General features: G+C 44.3%; 1 protein-coding gene across 4 annotated transcripts in view; it reads right to left on the bottom strand.

Moving 5' to 3' along the window:
* CEP290 (centrosomal protein 290) overlaps positions 1-17299 on the bottom strand; it is a 1516454-nt gene that overhangs the window by 1414886 nt on the left and 84269 nt on the right. For all 4 annotated transcript variants that reach the window (XM_085653911.1, XM_085653913.1, XM_085653912.1 and 1 more), the window contains exon 5: positions 13156-13202. In XM_085653911.1, coding sequence (XP_085510037.1) covers positions 13156-13202 — 47 coding nt within the window. The remainder of the gene's footprint in view (positions 1-13155; positions 13203-17299) is intronic.

Below are 17299 nucleotides of genomic sequence, written 5' to 3'. Positions count from 1 at the left end.
GCCACCCAAGAGAAAAGGCCTTCTTCACACCGTCAGGACTGTATCATTTTAAAGTATTTCCATTCTGACTTGATTGTGCCCCAGCCACCTTCCAAAGACTAATAGACATTATACTAAGAGCACACCAACAGTATGCAGCGTCCTACTTAGACGATATTGTAGTGTTCAGCCCGGACTGGAATACCCATTTGGTCCACCTGGAGCAGATCTTATCCACTCTCACACAAGCAGGCCTAACCCTTAATCCAAAAAAAAACCCTTCTTGCTACAGACCACAAATTATTTAGGGTACTAGATCACACAAGGACACATCCAACATCAGGCGAACAAAGTGGAGGCTATACGTAACATTCCCCAGCCCTCCTCAAAGAAAGAAGTACAATTGTTCCTAGGTCTGGTAGGGTATTACTGCTGATTTTTTCCGCTGGCATGTACCCCCACCGATTTGCTGACCAACCGTCACGCTAACACCAAGATAAAATGGTCTGAGACTCAAAACAACAGTTTAAATAAACTAAAAGATGCTCTATATCATAATCCTGTACTCGACTGTACAGACTTAAAAAAAAAAAACTTTGTCCTCCAAACAGATGCCTCCGAATACAGACGAGGAGCTGTGTTGTCCCAACCCGATTGTGAAGGGCACTTGCGACCTCTTCTTTGCATTAGCCGAAAACTCTTTCCTACGGAACACCATTACACCACAATAGAAAAAGAGTGTCTAGCTATTAAATGGGCTGTTGAAGCCCTCCAATATTATTTACTGGGACGAACCCTTATTTTGTTAACCGATCATGCTCCTCTCACTTGGTTAACTACCAATGAAAACTCCAACTCCAGAGAACTACGTTGGTTCCTAGCTCTACAACCTCTTTCCTTCCAGACCCATCATGTTCCTGGAAAACTCCAAGGGAATGTAGACCTCCTCTCCAGGTGTCCGGTGTCAGTATGGCCTGAATGGTCATACTTGGAGGGGAAGCAGTGTAATACCGCACCAACCGCTTTTGTGGAATGCAACATGGCAGCCAGTGACGAGTTGAACAAACGAGAGGTTAACGTACCAGCTTATGTGGTACGCTGGACAGAAGGCGTGGACAATTTCCGGAAGAAGGAGATGCGGGAGGGACCGGAGAGAGCAGAAGAGAGAGACGGGATGCTGCGTGAGTTGCAGGGAAGTGACAAAGCTGCCCGAAGGACAGAGGGAGACCAGAGCCGAAACCATGAGGTAGACAGTACCAGAGCCGGCAATCCGACGCCACGCCAGCTTAGTGAGAGACTCACTGTCACCGCTGGTAGTCCAGAAGAGGAGCCCACTGGTGCACCCTCTACCACATCCCAGGGGCGTCATGGCCAGAGGCAAGTTTCTTTAATGAATATGTTTGTCACACTAAAGGAGAGGTGATATCATGGGTGTGGTGACGGTAGCACAAAGCTGTCCCCTGATATACCGCAATGTAATTACAGCGGGTTCTTTTCTATCTTTTTATTTTTTCGATGAGGCTGACATCCTCAACATCTCTTAAGGTTGGGAGAGACAACTAAATCTCAAGGGGAACAACCATGGAAAAGAAGTACAAAAAAGAAGAAGAATGGCCAAGAAGCAACCGGACATTGACCCTGTTTTGTTCAACCTTATTATTTTTGATATTTAATAAGAAGACTGCTACACCCATGTCACTTTAATTCCCCATTATAAAAATAGAAGACCATACCTCTCTCTTCTAGTCTTTTCCTCACGTGTCTTACTCCCACTACCCCCTTCAGTCCAAAAGGTGAAAGACCAGAAGAGAAAAGGAAGGGGGGGGGGGGGGGAGATAGGGGGGCGTGGTCACACAGTGTTATCTGGGTTTAAGTGGCCATGGTCCAATCGGGTGTCAGATCTTGTAGTAATTAAAAACGACATTGTAACAGGAACCTCTCGGGCCCTATTTTCATATCCTAAATTTTAATGACAAAAACACTGATCTGGTGTATGAACAATTAATGGAAAATGTATATTTACAAAGAGCGAATGGGTGGATATGCTATATTGATCTGCACATCATCACATGTACATATGTCATAGAGATTCTAATATGTCACTTTCTAACCATTCAATATTGGGTGCTAATACAATGCTAAATATTTATCCACCTGAAGTATTACACTTTTTGAGACTACAATGTAGTTAAATCCACATCATAGGCACTGTAGCACACCACAACAAGGCTTAAGAATATGATGACAAGCTGTCGGGACGCAGGACAGCAGTGAGGACGTAATATGGTCCCAGGATTGATGATCGCTATATTTTAAACAATTCGGAATTTACATGCCTAGATTGATGGTGGCTGGATCTGTTATTACGCACTTCACAGTTTACATATGAATCCCTGAGATAGGATTACAACGAAGACTGACAATGTTTGCAAGAGCTTTACTGATCACATGAAAGAAAAATGTATCTTGGAGCCTTGAGGAAGCCCTGTCGGGCGAAACGTGCGTTGGCTGCTATGTGAATTTGGAATAAAGTTTAACTATTGACATCTCGACGTGGAATTGGACCATTGTTTGAAGCTTTCTGTGTTATTTGGCACAGTTGAATGGACACAATTATATTGAATGAAATGTCGTTATATTGATCAGGATCAACGTATTGAGAGAACTGCGATAGTGACTTTGTTTTGGTGTGCTACAGTGCCTATGATGTGAATGTAAAATGTATGTTAAGGTAATCCATGTTAGCAATTTAGTTTCCACTTATATTTCACAAGTGACTTAATATTGTGTTTCCGAAGAGGGTCAACAATTTCCAGGATGTTGTGTTTCAGTATTGTTTGTATGTGTAGCACTTTACTCTTGTATAAATCCTTTTAATACTGGCCATAATTTAGAGTTCTGGAGCTGAGGCAGTGCAAGCATTTCACAGTGTCTGTCCAACGGTCAAAAAGGTGTTCAGAATACATGGTAATCCAATCCTTGACCTCTCTGTACAGTGCATGGATGGAGCATGGTGACGTACTGCGCTAACAATTATGATTCTGTGCAATTGTGTGTGAAGAAGTTATGCAATTGCCAAAATATTGACAAAGTGAATGTAAAGAAAGGGCTTACAGGCGAGTAGGTGCATTATGTGTTTAGGGAACGGTGAATTGGAGATGTGAGGAAGTATATTCAAGAGACAGTGAAAAGAGGGTCCTGAAGAGGAAAGAGATGAGGTGCAAGATATGGAGATGCATAAGATGTGGAGAGAAATAGGGCGTACATGTCTAACATAATGAGTATACCAGGAGTGACTGATATGCGTTGAAGACCACAAGCCTTCGACAGACCTCAGTAATATTTAATTCACAGTCTCACAATTTCAGAATGTAAACCTTTTCAATATTAAATCAGGGATGTGGAATTTAACAAAGTATATATTTGTTCATGGGACAGGTTGGTTCATAAAACGAATTGTCCTGTAACAAGATCCACTTGTCCCTTTAATACATTGTAGTGCAGTGACAAATTATAGCAGCAATCTCATTATATAAGAGCTCTGATTACAGCCTCTCTGATTATGCCAGAGCTCATACCATAGTAGGGTTTGAATACTTGCAATTCCCTTATTTTGCCACCTTTCCGCAGATCTACATACTAGGGCTGAAGGTTCCACATGGTTGGAATGCTCTTCTGAATGTATGCAACCCTACTAAATTGCATGTTATATGAGTTCATCAGCTCATCTCTAATATTTTCCCATACAGAGAACTTTTGGAAATTTCCTCCAGACAAGGGCAGAAGTAAAATGTCTTCCAAGGTTGGGGAAAAAAAAGTGGTTTGTATGTCTTTTTTTATTAGTTCTGTTGGATGCAAATCTGGGTGTCTTACCCAAAAATGATTTTATTGGAAAATGATGACAGGACAATGATATAGACTATTCCAGGGTTGATCTGTTAAATTGGTCAATCAGGCATTGCCCAATGGACTGGTCTGTCAGATCATTGTGTGGGTGGGTTTTTAGGTCTTGCCTAGGCAGCGCATGCGCTGTCTTGAAGAGACATGTAGGATCTATATATTGGCTTCAAATAAATGCCCATTTTTTCATTGGCTTTTCCTACTGTCCTTTAGAACTGCTGGCTTTTCATTGGTGAATACACTTAGGAGTCCCTCCTTTTGTTCCGCCCTGGAGACTGGTCCTGCTACATGAATCCTTTCACTACAGGCCATGGGTTTTCCTTCAGTGCACGACTTTGTCTTTCCCTCTGTCCTTGCTGCTGCCCCTAGTTCACTTAATTTCCTGTGCCTCCCTCAACAACACCTCCCGCCTCTCGCAGCTGCTGGTTGCTCCCTCTCAGGGGCTGCAGCTGCCTCCTCCTCCCTATGCCCTCCCCCGTTAATGACGTGAGGAGGAAATGGGAATTTTGTTTTAATCAAATACTTTGCGCTGTTAATTTAGTTAAACAAAAATCTGGTTCATCCACTTCCCCCTACAGTAGGTGTACCACGTGCCCTGCTGTCGAAACAAACAATGCCAACTACACCACTGACTGAATGCACAGCCCAAACCAACATTGCTTTGTGACATTGACATGAGAAACTATAATTCATGGTTAGATAGAGCCTCTGTGTTTTTAGAGTGACTATGCAATAGTGCCATTTTAAGGCACAGATCTCCACCGGCTGTCAACGCTGTGGTCTGGTGGTGCCCGCTGTTAGGTGGATAAACACAAATTGGGTTAGGCAGAGAGTAATTGGCTGTGTCCTGTTTTTTCAGTCAGATAATGCCAAACAGGTAGAGGGTCAGCCACGGCCACTCGTCAACTGAGCAGGTCTGGAGCCTGTCCAGTCAGGTCTCCAGATGCCGTAGCCTGAAGTGGAGGAAGGTGCCTCAGGGGTTTGAGCTCAAAGACTATCGCTCTGCTGTAAATTACTTAAATCTCCATGCCCTCATATATTTTTTGCTACTCAACATCTGAGAGCGGTTAAGAACAATAGAGGTCACCCTGTGTGTCATTGTGTTTCTTCTTCAGTAGAAGAGTCAGTGTATGTACAGTGAGGACGGGTCTCGGTATCCTTGTCCTTAGGTTTCAAAGGAATCCCAAATAATTATTGAGGATGGCCTTGTAAATCAACCTGGTTTATTAACCCAGTAGGGCTGTATTGGTTCGCTGGCTCTGCATCCCTTTCAGTGTCCTCATAGCTCCCTGAATCCTTCCCTTTCATGGGAGGCGTAGTGAGTCTTTCTAGACTAACACCTCTAAAGTGCGGTCTTTACTAATAAACTGCATGTTAGTTGTACTTGTGATCAAGAGTAAGACCCAAATTACATACCTGATTTAGACCAGACTGTGTCAACTTCGCATGGCATTTAGCCCAGTGTAAAGGCATCTACACCATAGCTACCTACCCTTTCTCCCCCTTTCCCCAGTTTGATTGAGTGCCCTAGGGCAAATGGTGGGACAATATCAAATCGCCAGCTAGAACAAAGCCATTCATTTTTATGAGGTCGGTAAAAATAGCCCACGGCCTGGTTAATAAGATCGCTCCAGAACTCCCAGACTTGAGCGAATTACTGGTTTATAAGTTACACTTTGAATCCACAATAAATGATGTTATTGTATGCATTTTACATAGACAGTTATGCCTCTTTTGTACATTTACTTAGCATTAGTTAACATCTCATTAAATTCTTCTATTCCCATTGCTCTTACAATGTGCAGGGCTAACCATTGTGTATCCTATCTCCAATGTATTCGGTCAGCCATGTCTCACGTCAGCAAGATGCACGAGAACATATCAGCATGCGTTTATTCACCAATACAATGTAACATTTAGGTTCCTTCTCCTTAAGTCTCCCCCGTCTCCATGCCCAGGAGATAAGCTTGGTACTGGCCCCAGCGGTTTCTGGGGTGACTCTGGGGAAGGAGAAATTCGCTGTACCTGTCCGACTGAGTGTACCAGTAGACCACGTTTGAATGCCTGTCAGTCAGAGCAGGAACCGGGCCTCTAGCCCATTGCAACCCGGAGCCTGGCCAGTAGTAACCCAATGGCCACTAGGGGTCTGATTTCTTTGTCTATGGCCTTATCAAATCCCAATAGTGCCAGTATGGGGTCAGCTGTCAGCGTGGTACTAGTAATCTTGCTCATTTAGCTAAACACTGCACTCCAGAATCCGGCCACCCCTCTGCACGACCATGCTATGTGTAGTAAGTCAGCTACATCTATAAGACATCTGGGGCACTCAGCGGTATCCCGCAACCCATACCTGTGTAGCCTTTCTGGAGTAGAATACACCCAATTCACATATTTGAAGTGTACGAGTCTGTGTCGCCCATTGAGTGATAATGATTTGGTTATTGAACAATATTATTGCCAGTCCTTGTCCGTGATGACTTTTCCTAGACCTCTCTGCCATTCCAGCCTAGCATGCGCTACATTCGGCCTATTGGCCTCCTGTGTCAGTTTGTATATATTCGAGATCAGCCCTGTGGGGCTGGTTGATTGGATCAGTGTTAGTGCGGGTAGGGGAGGAGGTTCCGACACATCCTCTCCCAGAAGTTCTCTCAGAGCATGTCTTGTTCTGATATATTGAAAGTGAATGAGAGGCTCCCTGGCTTGCTCTCTGTCTTGGAACTTGTCCCACCCCTTAGCCTCCCCAATTTTGAAATAACTCTCCCAGTGTGGCCACTCCCAGCTCTCCTAGTGCTGTCACGACCCCTTTTTCGACTCAATGGGAGCTAATAGCATCATTCAATTTGGGCATAAGGGAAATATAGTATTGCGCTGGCTTGCTGTGCCAAAAATTTTAACCAAGCGTGTGTCACTGAGTTGAGGGAGTCAAAGACTCTGTGGGAGGTTGAGCAGCTTCCCTTTCAATGTATAGGTGCGGTAAATCATGCAGGTTGTGTAACCAGCGGTATGCTGCGGAACACTGCACCACCCCCTAATTCTAGATCTGGAGTGTTTAATCCTCCCAAGTCATATGGTAGTGTAAGGGTCCGCCAATAAACTCTTGCTGCTTTCCAGCCCACACCAAGCACAGGAGCCTAGACCGCAGCTCTGTAAAGAATGACTGTGGTAAAAGTTTAGGGATATGGCGAAACAGAAACAGGAATCTGGGGAGGACTATCAGCTTTATAAGCGTTATCCTCCCCATAAGGGACAGGGGGAGTTTAATCCATCGCTCAATTTCTTCTCCTAATTTGTGGATTGCTCTACCGTAGTTATCCCTGACAACTTGCACTGGATCGAGATGTATTTGTATCCCCAAGTATCTGACAGAATTTGTCGTCCAACGCAGGGGATATTCCAATGCCATAGGTGTCATTTCAGTGGTGAGCGGGAAAGTTATGGATTCATCACAACCTGAAAACCGGTGAACTTTCCAAAGTGTTCCACTTCGCCTAATATAGGTGAAAGATTTGTCTCCAGATCTCGGACATATAGCAGCATATTGTCTGCATATGTTAACACTATGAGGTTATAGCCAGGAAAACGTAGTCCCCCGTCCCCATGGTACTCTTGAAAAGCGCATGGTAATGGAACAGCCACCAGCACGTACAGTAGGGGCGACAATGGGCAGCCCTGTCTGGGTCGCCTTGTGATTGCTATTTGGGATGTGACAGCATTGCCGACTCTGATCTGTGCCACAGGCTCAGTGTATAAGGTTTTGATTAACTTTAGGAAGACCTCCCCAACCCCGATACGCCATAATACAGCTCGCATGAATGCCCACTACACAGAATCAAACGCCTTTGCAGTGACCAGGGACACTACTGCTGCCTTCACTTTTGGGTCCACCCTTCACATGACTCCGAATAAAGTGCGTAGATTGTATGATAGGTTCAGCTCAGGAACCAAACCTGCCTGCTCTGGGCGTGCCTGCTCTGGGCGCACCACCCCCAGCAGCAAGCATGCTAATCTATTGGCTAAGATCTTGCAGTATATTTTAGCATCAACATTTAATAAAGACAAAGGCCTATATAAGGAGCATTCCTCAAGAGGTTTACCAGGCTTCCGCAGTGTGACAATTAATGCCTCTGGAATCGAAGGGGGCCTCCTGCCCGCCTCAGTCTTCTCTTCATATAGTTTAACTAGGTGCGGGATGAGTAGGTCCTGATATGCCTTGTAGAAAGCTACCGTCAGTCCATCTACACCTGGTGTTTTTACTGATGGCATACTAACAAGGGCTGTGCAAACTTCAGCTGGATGTAACTCCCTATGTTCCACAACAAGCCATGTCATGGCAATGTGTTCTAAATAGTCCTTGTGTGCCCCTTCTTTGGGTAGGACTCGTGTTTGGTATAAATTAGTTTCCTTACCCAGAATGCCCTGCAAACCTCAAATTTAACTGAAAAAAATCACCTTTTTCACACATTTTTGTGTGGGAAAGTTGTGGCATCACCGGGCTAACACAAATTTCCTACCACCCAGCGTTCCCCAGGGTCTCCCGATAAAAACGGTGCCTCACTCGTGTGGGAGGCCCAAGTACCCGCGACAGGCAAGGGCCCAAAACATAGTGAGGCGACATGAAAATTGCCTATCTCAAAACAACCTGGTTTTGCAAGGGGGGTCACCTGGGTTTTTGGCCCGGTGCTCGGCGGCCACCTAGGGGATCCTACCAAACCCACACATTTCTGAAAACTAGACACCCGGGGGATTCCAGGGAAGTATGGCTTGCGTGGATCCCCCAACGTTTCCTTACCCAGAATGCCCTGCAAACCTCAAATTTAGCTGAAGAAATCACCTTTTTCACACATTTTTGTGTGGGAAAGTTGTGGCATCACCAGGCTGACACAAGTTTCCTACCACCCAGCGTACCCCGGGTCTACCGATAAAAACGGTGCCTCACTTGTGTGGGAGGCCCAAGTACCCGCGACAGGCAAGGATCCAAAACGTAGTGCGCCTCAACAGGCAAGGGTCCTAAACGTAGTGCGCCTCACTACGTTTTGGGCCCTTGCCCGTGGCGGGTCCTTAGGCCTCCCACACGAGTGAGGCACCGTTTTTATCAGGAGACCAGGGGGAACGCTGGGTGGTAGGAAATTTGCGTCATCCCGGTGATGCCACAACTTTCCCACACAAAAATGTGTGAAAAAGGTGAATTTTTCAGCTAAATTTGAGGTTTGCAGAGCATTCTGGGTAAGGAAACGTTGGGGGATCCACGCAAGCCATACCTCCCTGGAATCCCCCGGTTATCTAGTTTTCAGAAATGTGTGGGTTTGGTAGGTTCCCCTAGGTGGCCGCAGAGCACCGGGCCAAAAACCCAGGTGACCCCCCTTGCAAAACCAGATCGTTTTGAGGTAGGCAATTTTCATGTCGCCTCAATACGTTTTGGGCCCTTGGCTGTCGCGGGTACTTGGGCCTCCCACACGAGTGAGGCACCGTTTTTAATCGGGAGACCCGGGGGAACGCTGGGTGGTAGGAAATTTGTGTCAGCCCGGTGATGCCACAACTTTCCCACACAAAAATGTGTGAAAAAGGTGCATTTTTCAGCTAAATTTGAGGTTTGCAGAGCATTCTGGGTAAGGAAACGTTGGGGGATCCACGCAAGCCATACCTCCCTGGAATCCCCCGGGTATCTAGTTTTCAGAAATGTGTGGGTTTGGTAGGTTCCCCTAGGTGGCCGCCGAGCACCGGGCCAAAAACCCAGGTGACCCCCCTTGCAAAACCAGGTCGTTTTGAGGTAGGCAATTTTCATGTCGCCTCAATACGTTTTGGGCCCTTGCCTGTCGCGGGTACTTGGGCCTCCCACACGAGTGAGGCACCGTTTTTAATCGGGAGACCCGGGGGAACGCTGGGTGGTAGGAAATTTGTGTCAGCCCGGTGATGCCACAACTTTCCCAAACAAAAATGTGTGAAAAAGGTGATTTTTTCAGCTAAATTTGAGGTTTGCAGGGCATTCTGGGTAAGGAAACGTTGGGGGATCCACGCAAGCCATACCTCCCTGGAATCCCCCGGGTGTCTAGTTTTCAGAAATGTGTGGGTTTGGTAGGTTTCCCTAGGTGCCGGCAGAGCTATGGTTCAAAAACTACAGCTAGGCACTTTGCCAAAAAAAGGGTCATTTTTCACAGCGAAATTGAGGTGTGTCCAAGTTGCGTTTTGCGCCGTTTCCTGTCGCGGGCACTAGGCCGACCCACACAAGTGAGGTACCATTTTTCTCGGAAGACTTTGGGGAACGCGGGGTGGGTGGAAATTTGTGGATCCACGCAGATTCCAGAACTTTCCACCAGAGAAGTGTGGGGAAAATGCGTTTTTTGGGCAATTGTTTAGGTTTGCAAGGGATTCTGGGTAACAGAACCTGGTGGGAGGCAGTCAAGTCACCCCATCCTGGATTCCCCTGGGTGTCTAGTTTTCAAAAATGTATAGGTTTGATAGGTTTCCCTAGGTGCCGGCAGAGCTATGGTTCAAAAACTACAGCTAGGCACTTTGCTAAAAAAGGGTAATTTTGCATTGTGAAAATGTGGTGTGTTCACGTTGAGTTTTGAGCCATTTCCTGTCGTGGGCACTATGCCTACCCCTACAAGTGAGGTACATTTTTATCGGGAGACTTAGGGTAATTCAGATTTGTAAAGGAACTGTTATTACCTATTGACTTTCGATGCATTTCTGCCTTCCAAATGAAAGACATTGTGTAAAAAAGAAGTCATTCTAACAAATGACTGATAATTCTCATGCTAGTATGAGTATACCAATTTCGGAAATGTGCAAATATCTACTGTTTCTAAACTCTATATTTTGTTCCCATTTCAGAAACACATAGGTGTCTTTCATACCAATTTTTACATGTACACATTTTTACAGAATAATTACTATATACCCGGTACATAATGAAAAACCATTGCAAGTTGCTGCTCAGTTTTTGGCTCTGGGTTCGTCGGGTTCTTGGTGAACCTACAAGTCCTATATATCCCCACAACCAGTAATTTCCAGCGGATGTAATGGTATATTGCTTTCTAAGAGCTGCAAAAATTAGAAGAAGTTACAGGTGAAAACGTTGGCGCTTTTTTTCAACAAATTTTCAATTTATCCTATATTTAACTGTTAGTTTCTATAAAGAAACCTTGATGGATCTACACAAATGACCCCTTGCTGAATTCAGAATTGTATCTACTTCTCTAAAATGTATAGCTTTCCAGGATCCATTATTGCTTTTGTACCCATTTCTACCATTAACTGGAAGGAGGTTGAAAGCACAAAAAATAGCAAAAATAGACTATGTCCCAGAAAAATGCCCAAACTGTGTAAAACATTTTGGGTTTCTGACAAAAGTCTGGTATCCCCTAAAAGCTGGGAAAATGGTGATTTCAGCCCCCACAAACCCTTTTTTGATAACATTTGCAGGGAAAAACCCAGATGCTTTCATTTGCTGCCCGTTTTTCCCATTTTCACAAAAAAAACCTAAATTTTGCTGTATTTTGGCTCATTTCTGTGACCCCTCCAGGGGAACCCACAAACCCTGAGTACCTTCAGAATCCCCATGATGTTGGAAGAAAAGGACGCAAATTTGGCGTGGATACCTTATGTGGTCAAAAAGTTACAGGGGCCTCAGTGCGCACTACCCCAAATAGCCAAAAAAGGGCGTGGCACAGGAGGGGGAAAAGGCCTGGCAGCGAAGGGGTTAACTAGCACAGAACTAGTTGCAGATTGCATGAAGATTTTCTACGGGCTCTGTTTAGTAGTGCATCTTGGGACAGGATAGCCTGAGTTTTCTTTCTGTGTTTGAGGACAGTACCAAGACATGCACACTAAAAAGGAAAATAAACATTTTATTCAAGTCTGCAACATTTTTAGGAGTGCAGTCAACGGCTTACCAGTCGCATTATATCATTCTGATTATAAACAAGATAGCTTCATTACTAAGCTGATTTTTACTGCACTAATTTTAACTTGTACCATAGAATATGTAATACAAAATTTTTAAAAGTACTGTTGTTTCTTAAAATATACCACTTGGCTACAGTGCTGTAAATAAAAAGACTAATGGCCTCAATACAGCTATGTGGTAAATTCAGATTTGTGTACAAATCAAGATTCCAAGGATGGCAAATCACAGGACTACTGTTGTAATTCTGTTTATTTTCACAAATTTGACGATTTTATAAGAATTATTATAAAAATATACATTTACATTTTTCTAGCTACCCCACGTGCCTTCTCACTCCTTTCATTCCCACATGATTAATCACAACATAATATCAAACAAATTCTTCCAGTTTCTTGGTTCTCTCTCATGCGTTTGCAGCTACTCACTCACAGAAAAGGAAGTTTTGCATTTTGCCTCTTCAGGATAGATTACATTAGTGTATATTTCCTTTACTGCAGTCATTGCCTCCCCTCCCTATGCATTCTCGCAATAATTAACTCTCTCAAACTATCTTTTTACTCAATGTTTCATTTTAAGAATAATATCCGCTGAAAAAAGGCTAACTATATTCAGTCAAAGATGCATAAAACAGATGAGCAAAAGAAGGCAGAACATATGTATCAGTTACTAATACAAAAGCAAAAATCGCTTATGTGGTCGTCTAGCAACAGAAGGTTAGGTTAACTGACTTTGGCTCCTTCAATTTTACTTCCAGTTACTCTATTAATATACACGAATTTGCAAACAAAATGGGAGTCATGACCAGTAGTTTAAGTATTTGATCTTAAAATGATTGCTCAATCAAATATCTCATCAAATAAGGCAGGATGAATGTTAATATATTATACAATATATCAGTTTTTAGCTACAATGAAAAATATGAAGCAAAATAGTCATCTTTTGGAATGGGAGCAGTGGAGCGACTCAAACTAATGTAAAATGTCACAATATCTGCAGGAGTAACTGAGGCGGATTGAAAACTACAGGCCATGTTTCACAGGTGTCAGAGGAACACTGGAGTAGAAGAAAGTCGCGCAGAGAGACTTTTATCAATGTTAACCATCTTTCTCTCCAAGACTCACGTCCAACAATACTGAATTACTTAAAGGTTTTTCACAAAACCTGCAGAATATTAAATTGGGAGAACCGAGTTATACTATACATCTTTAGAACATTAATGCTCAGGAAAATCGGTTTAAATGCTCTTCACATCATTTATGATTTGCTAGCATCACATTACTGGCACGAATCCAGAACCGTTAACTGCAATTTTGGTGCTCCTACACGCTTGAAAAGTACAGATATAAGAGCGATAAAAATTAACATACCTCAAGTTCGTTTTCTAGGCTTGCAAGTTTTTTCTTCAGTTGACTTTCTGTAGATGCAAAAACAACATAATTAAAACAACTGATATCCTCAAGTGAGCAACGGTTTGATGCCTCCTGTCAAGGGACGGAAGAGTACCTATAACATTACAATGTCAAAAGTATCAAAAATCGTGACAAAACTCACTATAAGGATTAAGGGATAAACCTTTAACCAATAGGCCTTATGGATTAAGCAATGAAAAAAATTCACACCACAATTCAGCTTACAACTAAGAGCAATAAGCACTGGTAACAGCCAACAGGTAGTTATAGTGTACAGAATTGTCATGCGCACACCATCTATACATTAAACTTACTGGTATTGCCAATGCTTGTTTGCTAGCAGCAATGGAAAGCTAGTGCTGACAAAAGGTTTAGAAAAATGGGTGCTGTAGTAAATAAAGCAACTCTTTTTTTTTTGCTGAGCATTCATTCTTTAGCTGCTTTTGTCAGCACTCGCTCCCCACTACTATCAAGTTACTTGCCAACTTATTTAAGAAGTAAAATAGTCACCTATATTCTCCAAAGGAGACGGAAGGACACACTAGAAAAACGAGACAAAAATAATCATGTGTGAATCCGGCTTTCGAAATGGATAGATTTTTGTTGCCTGGCGGCAACTTTAACAGAGCGCTTTACTCTCGATCGGCTGGGAGGAACTTAACCGGTCCCACTAAGATTGCTGTGCGCGTGTGGAGGGCTGCGAATGTGGCCATGGGCTGGAATGAGCGTTTGACGGGTGCGACCCCTCTGTTTGCATCTGAAAGATTGGGAAGCCTCTGGACGACGAAGGGCTTCGAGCGTTGGGACACGATTGGCATCAGTAGAGTAGGTGACCTTTGGGTGAAGGGTGCGGTTAAATCCTTTGCTGCGTTGCAGAGTGAGTACGAATTGAGTGAGCGGGAGTTCTTTCGGTACGTCCAGGTTCGGCACGCCTTGCTCTCGGCCTTCGGGGCTGGGACTGCAGTCCCTGTGTCTTCGCCACTCGAGGACCGCATACTTGACGGTCACTTGCCCGACAGTACTATTTCCCTTATCTATAAAAAACTAATAAACGTGCGGGCGGATCTCCTCGTGCGCCTTCGGGAGGCGTGGACCGGGGATGGTGTGGAACTGGACGATGAGGACTGGCAGTCTGCCCTGTCCTCCCCATAGGAAGTGGCCATACCCGCGCGTCTCCGTCTTGTCCAGCTTAAAATTCTCCACCGTGTCTACGTGACGGGCCCTCGTTTAGTTTTGATGGGTTTTTCTGAAGACGGGCTCTGTAGGCGCGGCTGTGGGCTCAGCGCCACTTTTCTCCATGTTCTCTGGGAGTGCTGTGAGGTAGCGGAGTATTGGCGCCGGGTGCATGCTGTCATGGAATGCGTCACTGGGGTCGCTTTGTTGCCCGAGGCTCGCCGATGTTTGTTGAACGTGTGGGAGCCTAATGACTATAATGCGGCTCAGACTCGGTGGGCGGCCCTTGGGAACATGATTGCTAAGAGGGACATCGCACAGCGTTGGGGTTCCCGACGGCCTCCCACCGTGTCAGTATGGAAGGAGAGCATGGATTGGTGCATGTGCAGAGAGAAGACTGTGTATGTGTCTCGGGGTAAGCCGGGGGCGTGGGGTAGAATCTGGGGTCAGTGGAACGCGTACCGAGGAAACATCTGCACGCCCCCCCTCGTGGACACATCTGATGCTGCCTTGTCCCCCTGATCCTGAGGTTCCCGGACTATTACATTTTACCTGTAGACGGTTGTGGTTCTCCCGTCGCCCCCACCTCCCTCTTGCTCATCCTCATTGCCCACCTGAGGGTGGAGTATGTATTGTGCAGTTCCCCGGATGTGGTTAGACGCCCCCTTTTTCGATGGTTTCCGGCTTGCTTTTTGGTGTTATTTTCTTTTTCTTTGTTTGTATTTCTAAAATCTATGTATCCTGATAATCTCTGAGGTGTACTCAGTAACTCGTTAATTCGGCTGGGCCCCAGGGGGCCTGTTGCTGCCCTGATGTTGTTGATCATGTACATATTAGCGGCCGGCCCTGGTGGTTGTAGGCCCATGTTTGTATTGATTTTTATGTACAATAAAGGTTTTCGCAAAAAAATAAAAAAAATAAAAAAATAAAAAAATAATCATGTGGCCGGATTCAAAGTTCAATTCACATGGTCTTAAGGGAGTTAAGGGTCCCGAAGCAAAAAGCTAATGGATGAAAATTCTGATCCAGACCCCCTTATAGTAACAAAATAATAAAATATGTTCCCTGTGAGTGGTGCATTAAGGACTGAAGTCAAACTTAAGATGGAAAGCAGCAAAAAAAAAACGAAAAAAAAAACTGTAGATTACACAGTGGCAGTTACCACTATGTAGATATAGTTGGGTCAGAATCTCCACAGAAAGAGCGCTAATAACTTTGGCACCGTTTAACAAATTTTCATAAAACCTTTAAAAAGACAACAACAACAAAACAGAGTTCATCCACCTCAGCTCCGCCCAGGGAAGTTTTGTGACGACCCATCAAGCAGTGGCCAAGAAAAAAAAGGGGGGCTCACAAAACATTGATTTTCCATTTTAATTCTCACAGGAAACTTTGCTCTCCTATACAGGAAAAGAATTTAGGCAACAAGTCAGAACTTTACTCAGAAAACGTGCTTTTTGTGACTTGATGTAAATCCGTTCAGCCGTTTTTTGAGAAATTTACTCAGGTTCGGTAAAAACTGTACAATATGTTGAGGTAGCCATTACAGGACTCATGGACATGCTTCCTATTGAAATGCATGTACAGAACGCCTGATTGGGGGCGGGGCACAAAAAGGAGTAACTATAAAGGGCAATAACAGCCTTTAGTTACAATACAAATCATTTGTTTGTGATAACATACTAACATTAGGAACTCCACTATGTTCTAAGGTGATTTTACCCTGTGCAAAATGAGGATTCTCTGCTGGCATTTGATGAGTTATATTTAAGAGAAAAGTGTTTTCTCTTGTGATTTTCTCGTAGAGGCTATGGAAGGCCCATCCAAAGCTAAGATACTAGCACATTTTTTTTATAAGTTCACACTAGGTTGTTCAGCCAGGTGAGAATACAGTCTGATATTCTGAGTAAAAGATACTTCTAGCAGTAGCCTGTCTGTTGATTCTCCAATGTTCTATTTCACCTTCCCACACCATTCTGATAAACAACTAGAGGGCTAAATTCGGTATTCATGACAAAACTGTGGCACACCCGAAATCATCTTCATGGAATCAAAGCTGTAAAACTTAAAGCATTTCCTTTAGAAATGAACACAATGCAGAGTTTTGTTTTGTCACAGAAATTATTGTTAATGTGTTAGAAAGCTAAAATGAGGACTCATTTTCTATGACTTATTAAATATCTTTCTCATCCATGTCAGTAAACAATTATGACATGCAGCATGAAACATAAGCTGCAACAACAAGGTGATGAATGGAGAGCTTGAATTAATCGCAGCCACAGGCAATCAATCAGGCCACATCCCAATCCATCGTTTTTCACCCACAATGCCACCTCAGTTTAGACCCACCATATGCAAATTAGTCTTGATCCTGCACAATGAGAGGAGACCCTCCCGAACTCCCAGGCCAGGTCCTACCTGAACCGGAACAAAATCAACCCAGTATCAGTTTTATCCTGATATGAGTCCACCAGTTAGATGTATCTTGGTTCCAGTGGCACAGTGAGCACGGGACCCACATCTGGGCAAGTGCTCCCAAGCCCTTTACAAATATTGTTTGGCCCCTGGGTATGGGGTCTCCAGGGACCAAAGCGGCTTGGGGAGGGTGGCAATGTGCCCCTTCCCTTTCAAAAAACAAAAATGCCCTGGGGAATTAGGTCCACACAGCCCAAAGGTCAACCCTACACCGCACATGCAAATACCATGTGCAGCATGGGATTGGCAGCTTGGGGGCTGTTGGACACAAGGCCTGGTTGCAGGCCAGGCTCTGCGGTTAACCCAAAGCAGCGCACGGCCAATGGCTATGCGCAGTGTAGGGTTGGATGTCTGCGCATGACCAAAAGCTGTGTACGGCGTGGGGATCGGCTTTACGTATGGTAAAAAAAAATTACTTTATGTTAAAGTGCCGTTATACTTGGGTGAATATGTC

Source organism: Triturus cristatus, chromosome 4_1, assembly GCF_964204655.1.
Source record: "Triturus cristatus chromosome 4_1, aTriCri1.1, whole genome shotgun sequence".
Classification (NCBI taxonomy): domain Eukaryota; kingdom Metazoa; phylum Chordata; class Amphibia; order Caudata; family Salamandridae; genus Triturus; species Triturus cristatus.
The sequence above is the reverse complement of the archived record's forward strand: the minus strand, read 5'-3'. Positions and strand labels throughout refer to the sequence as shown.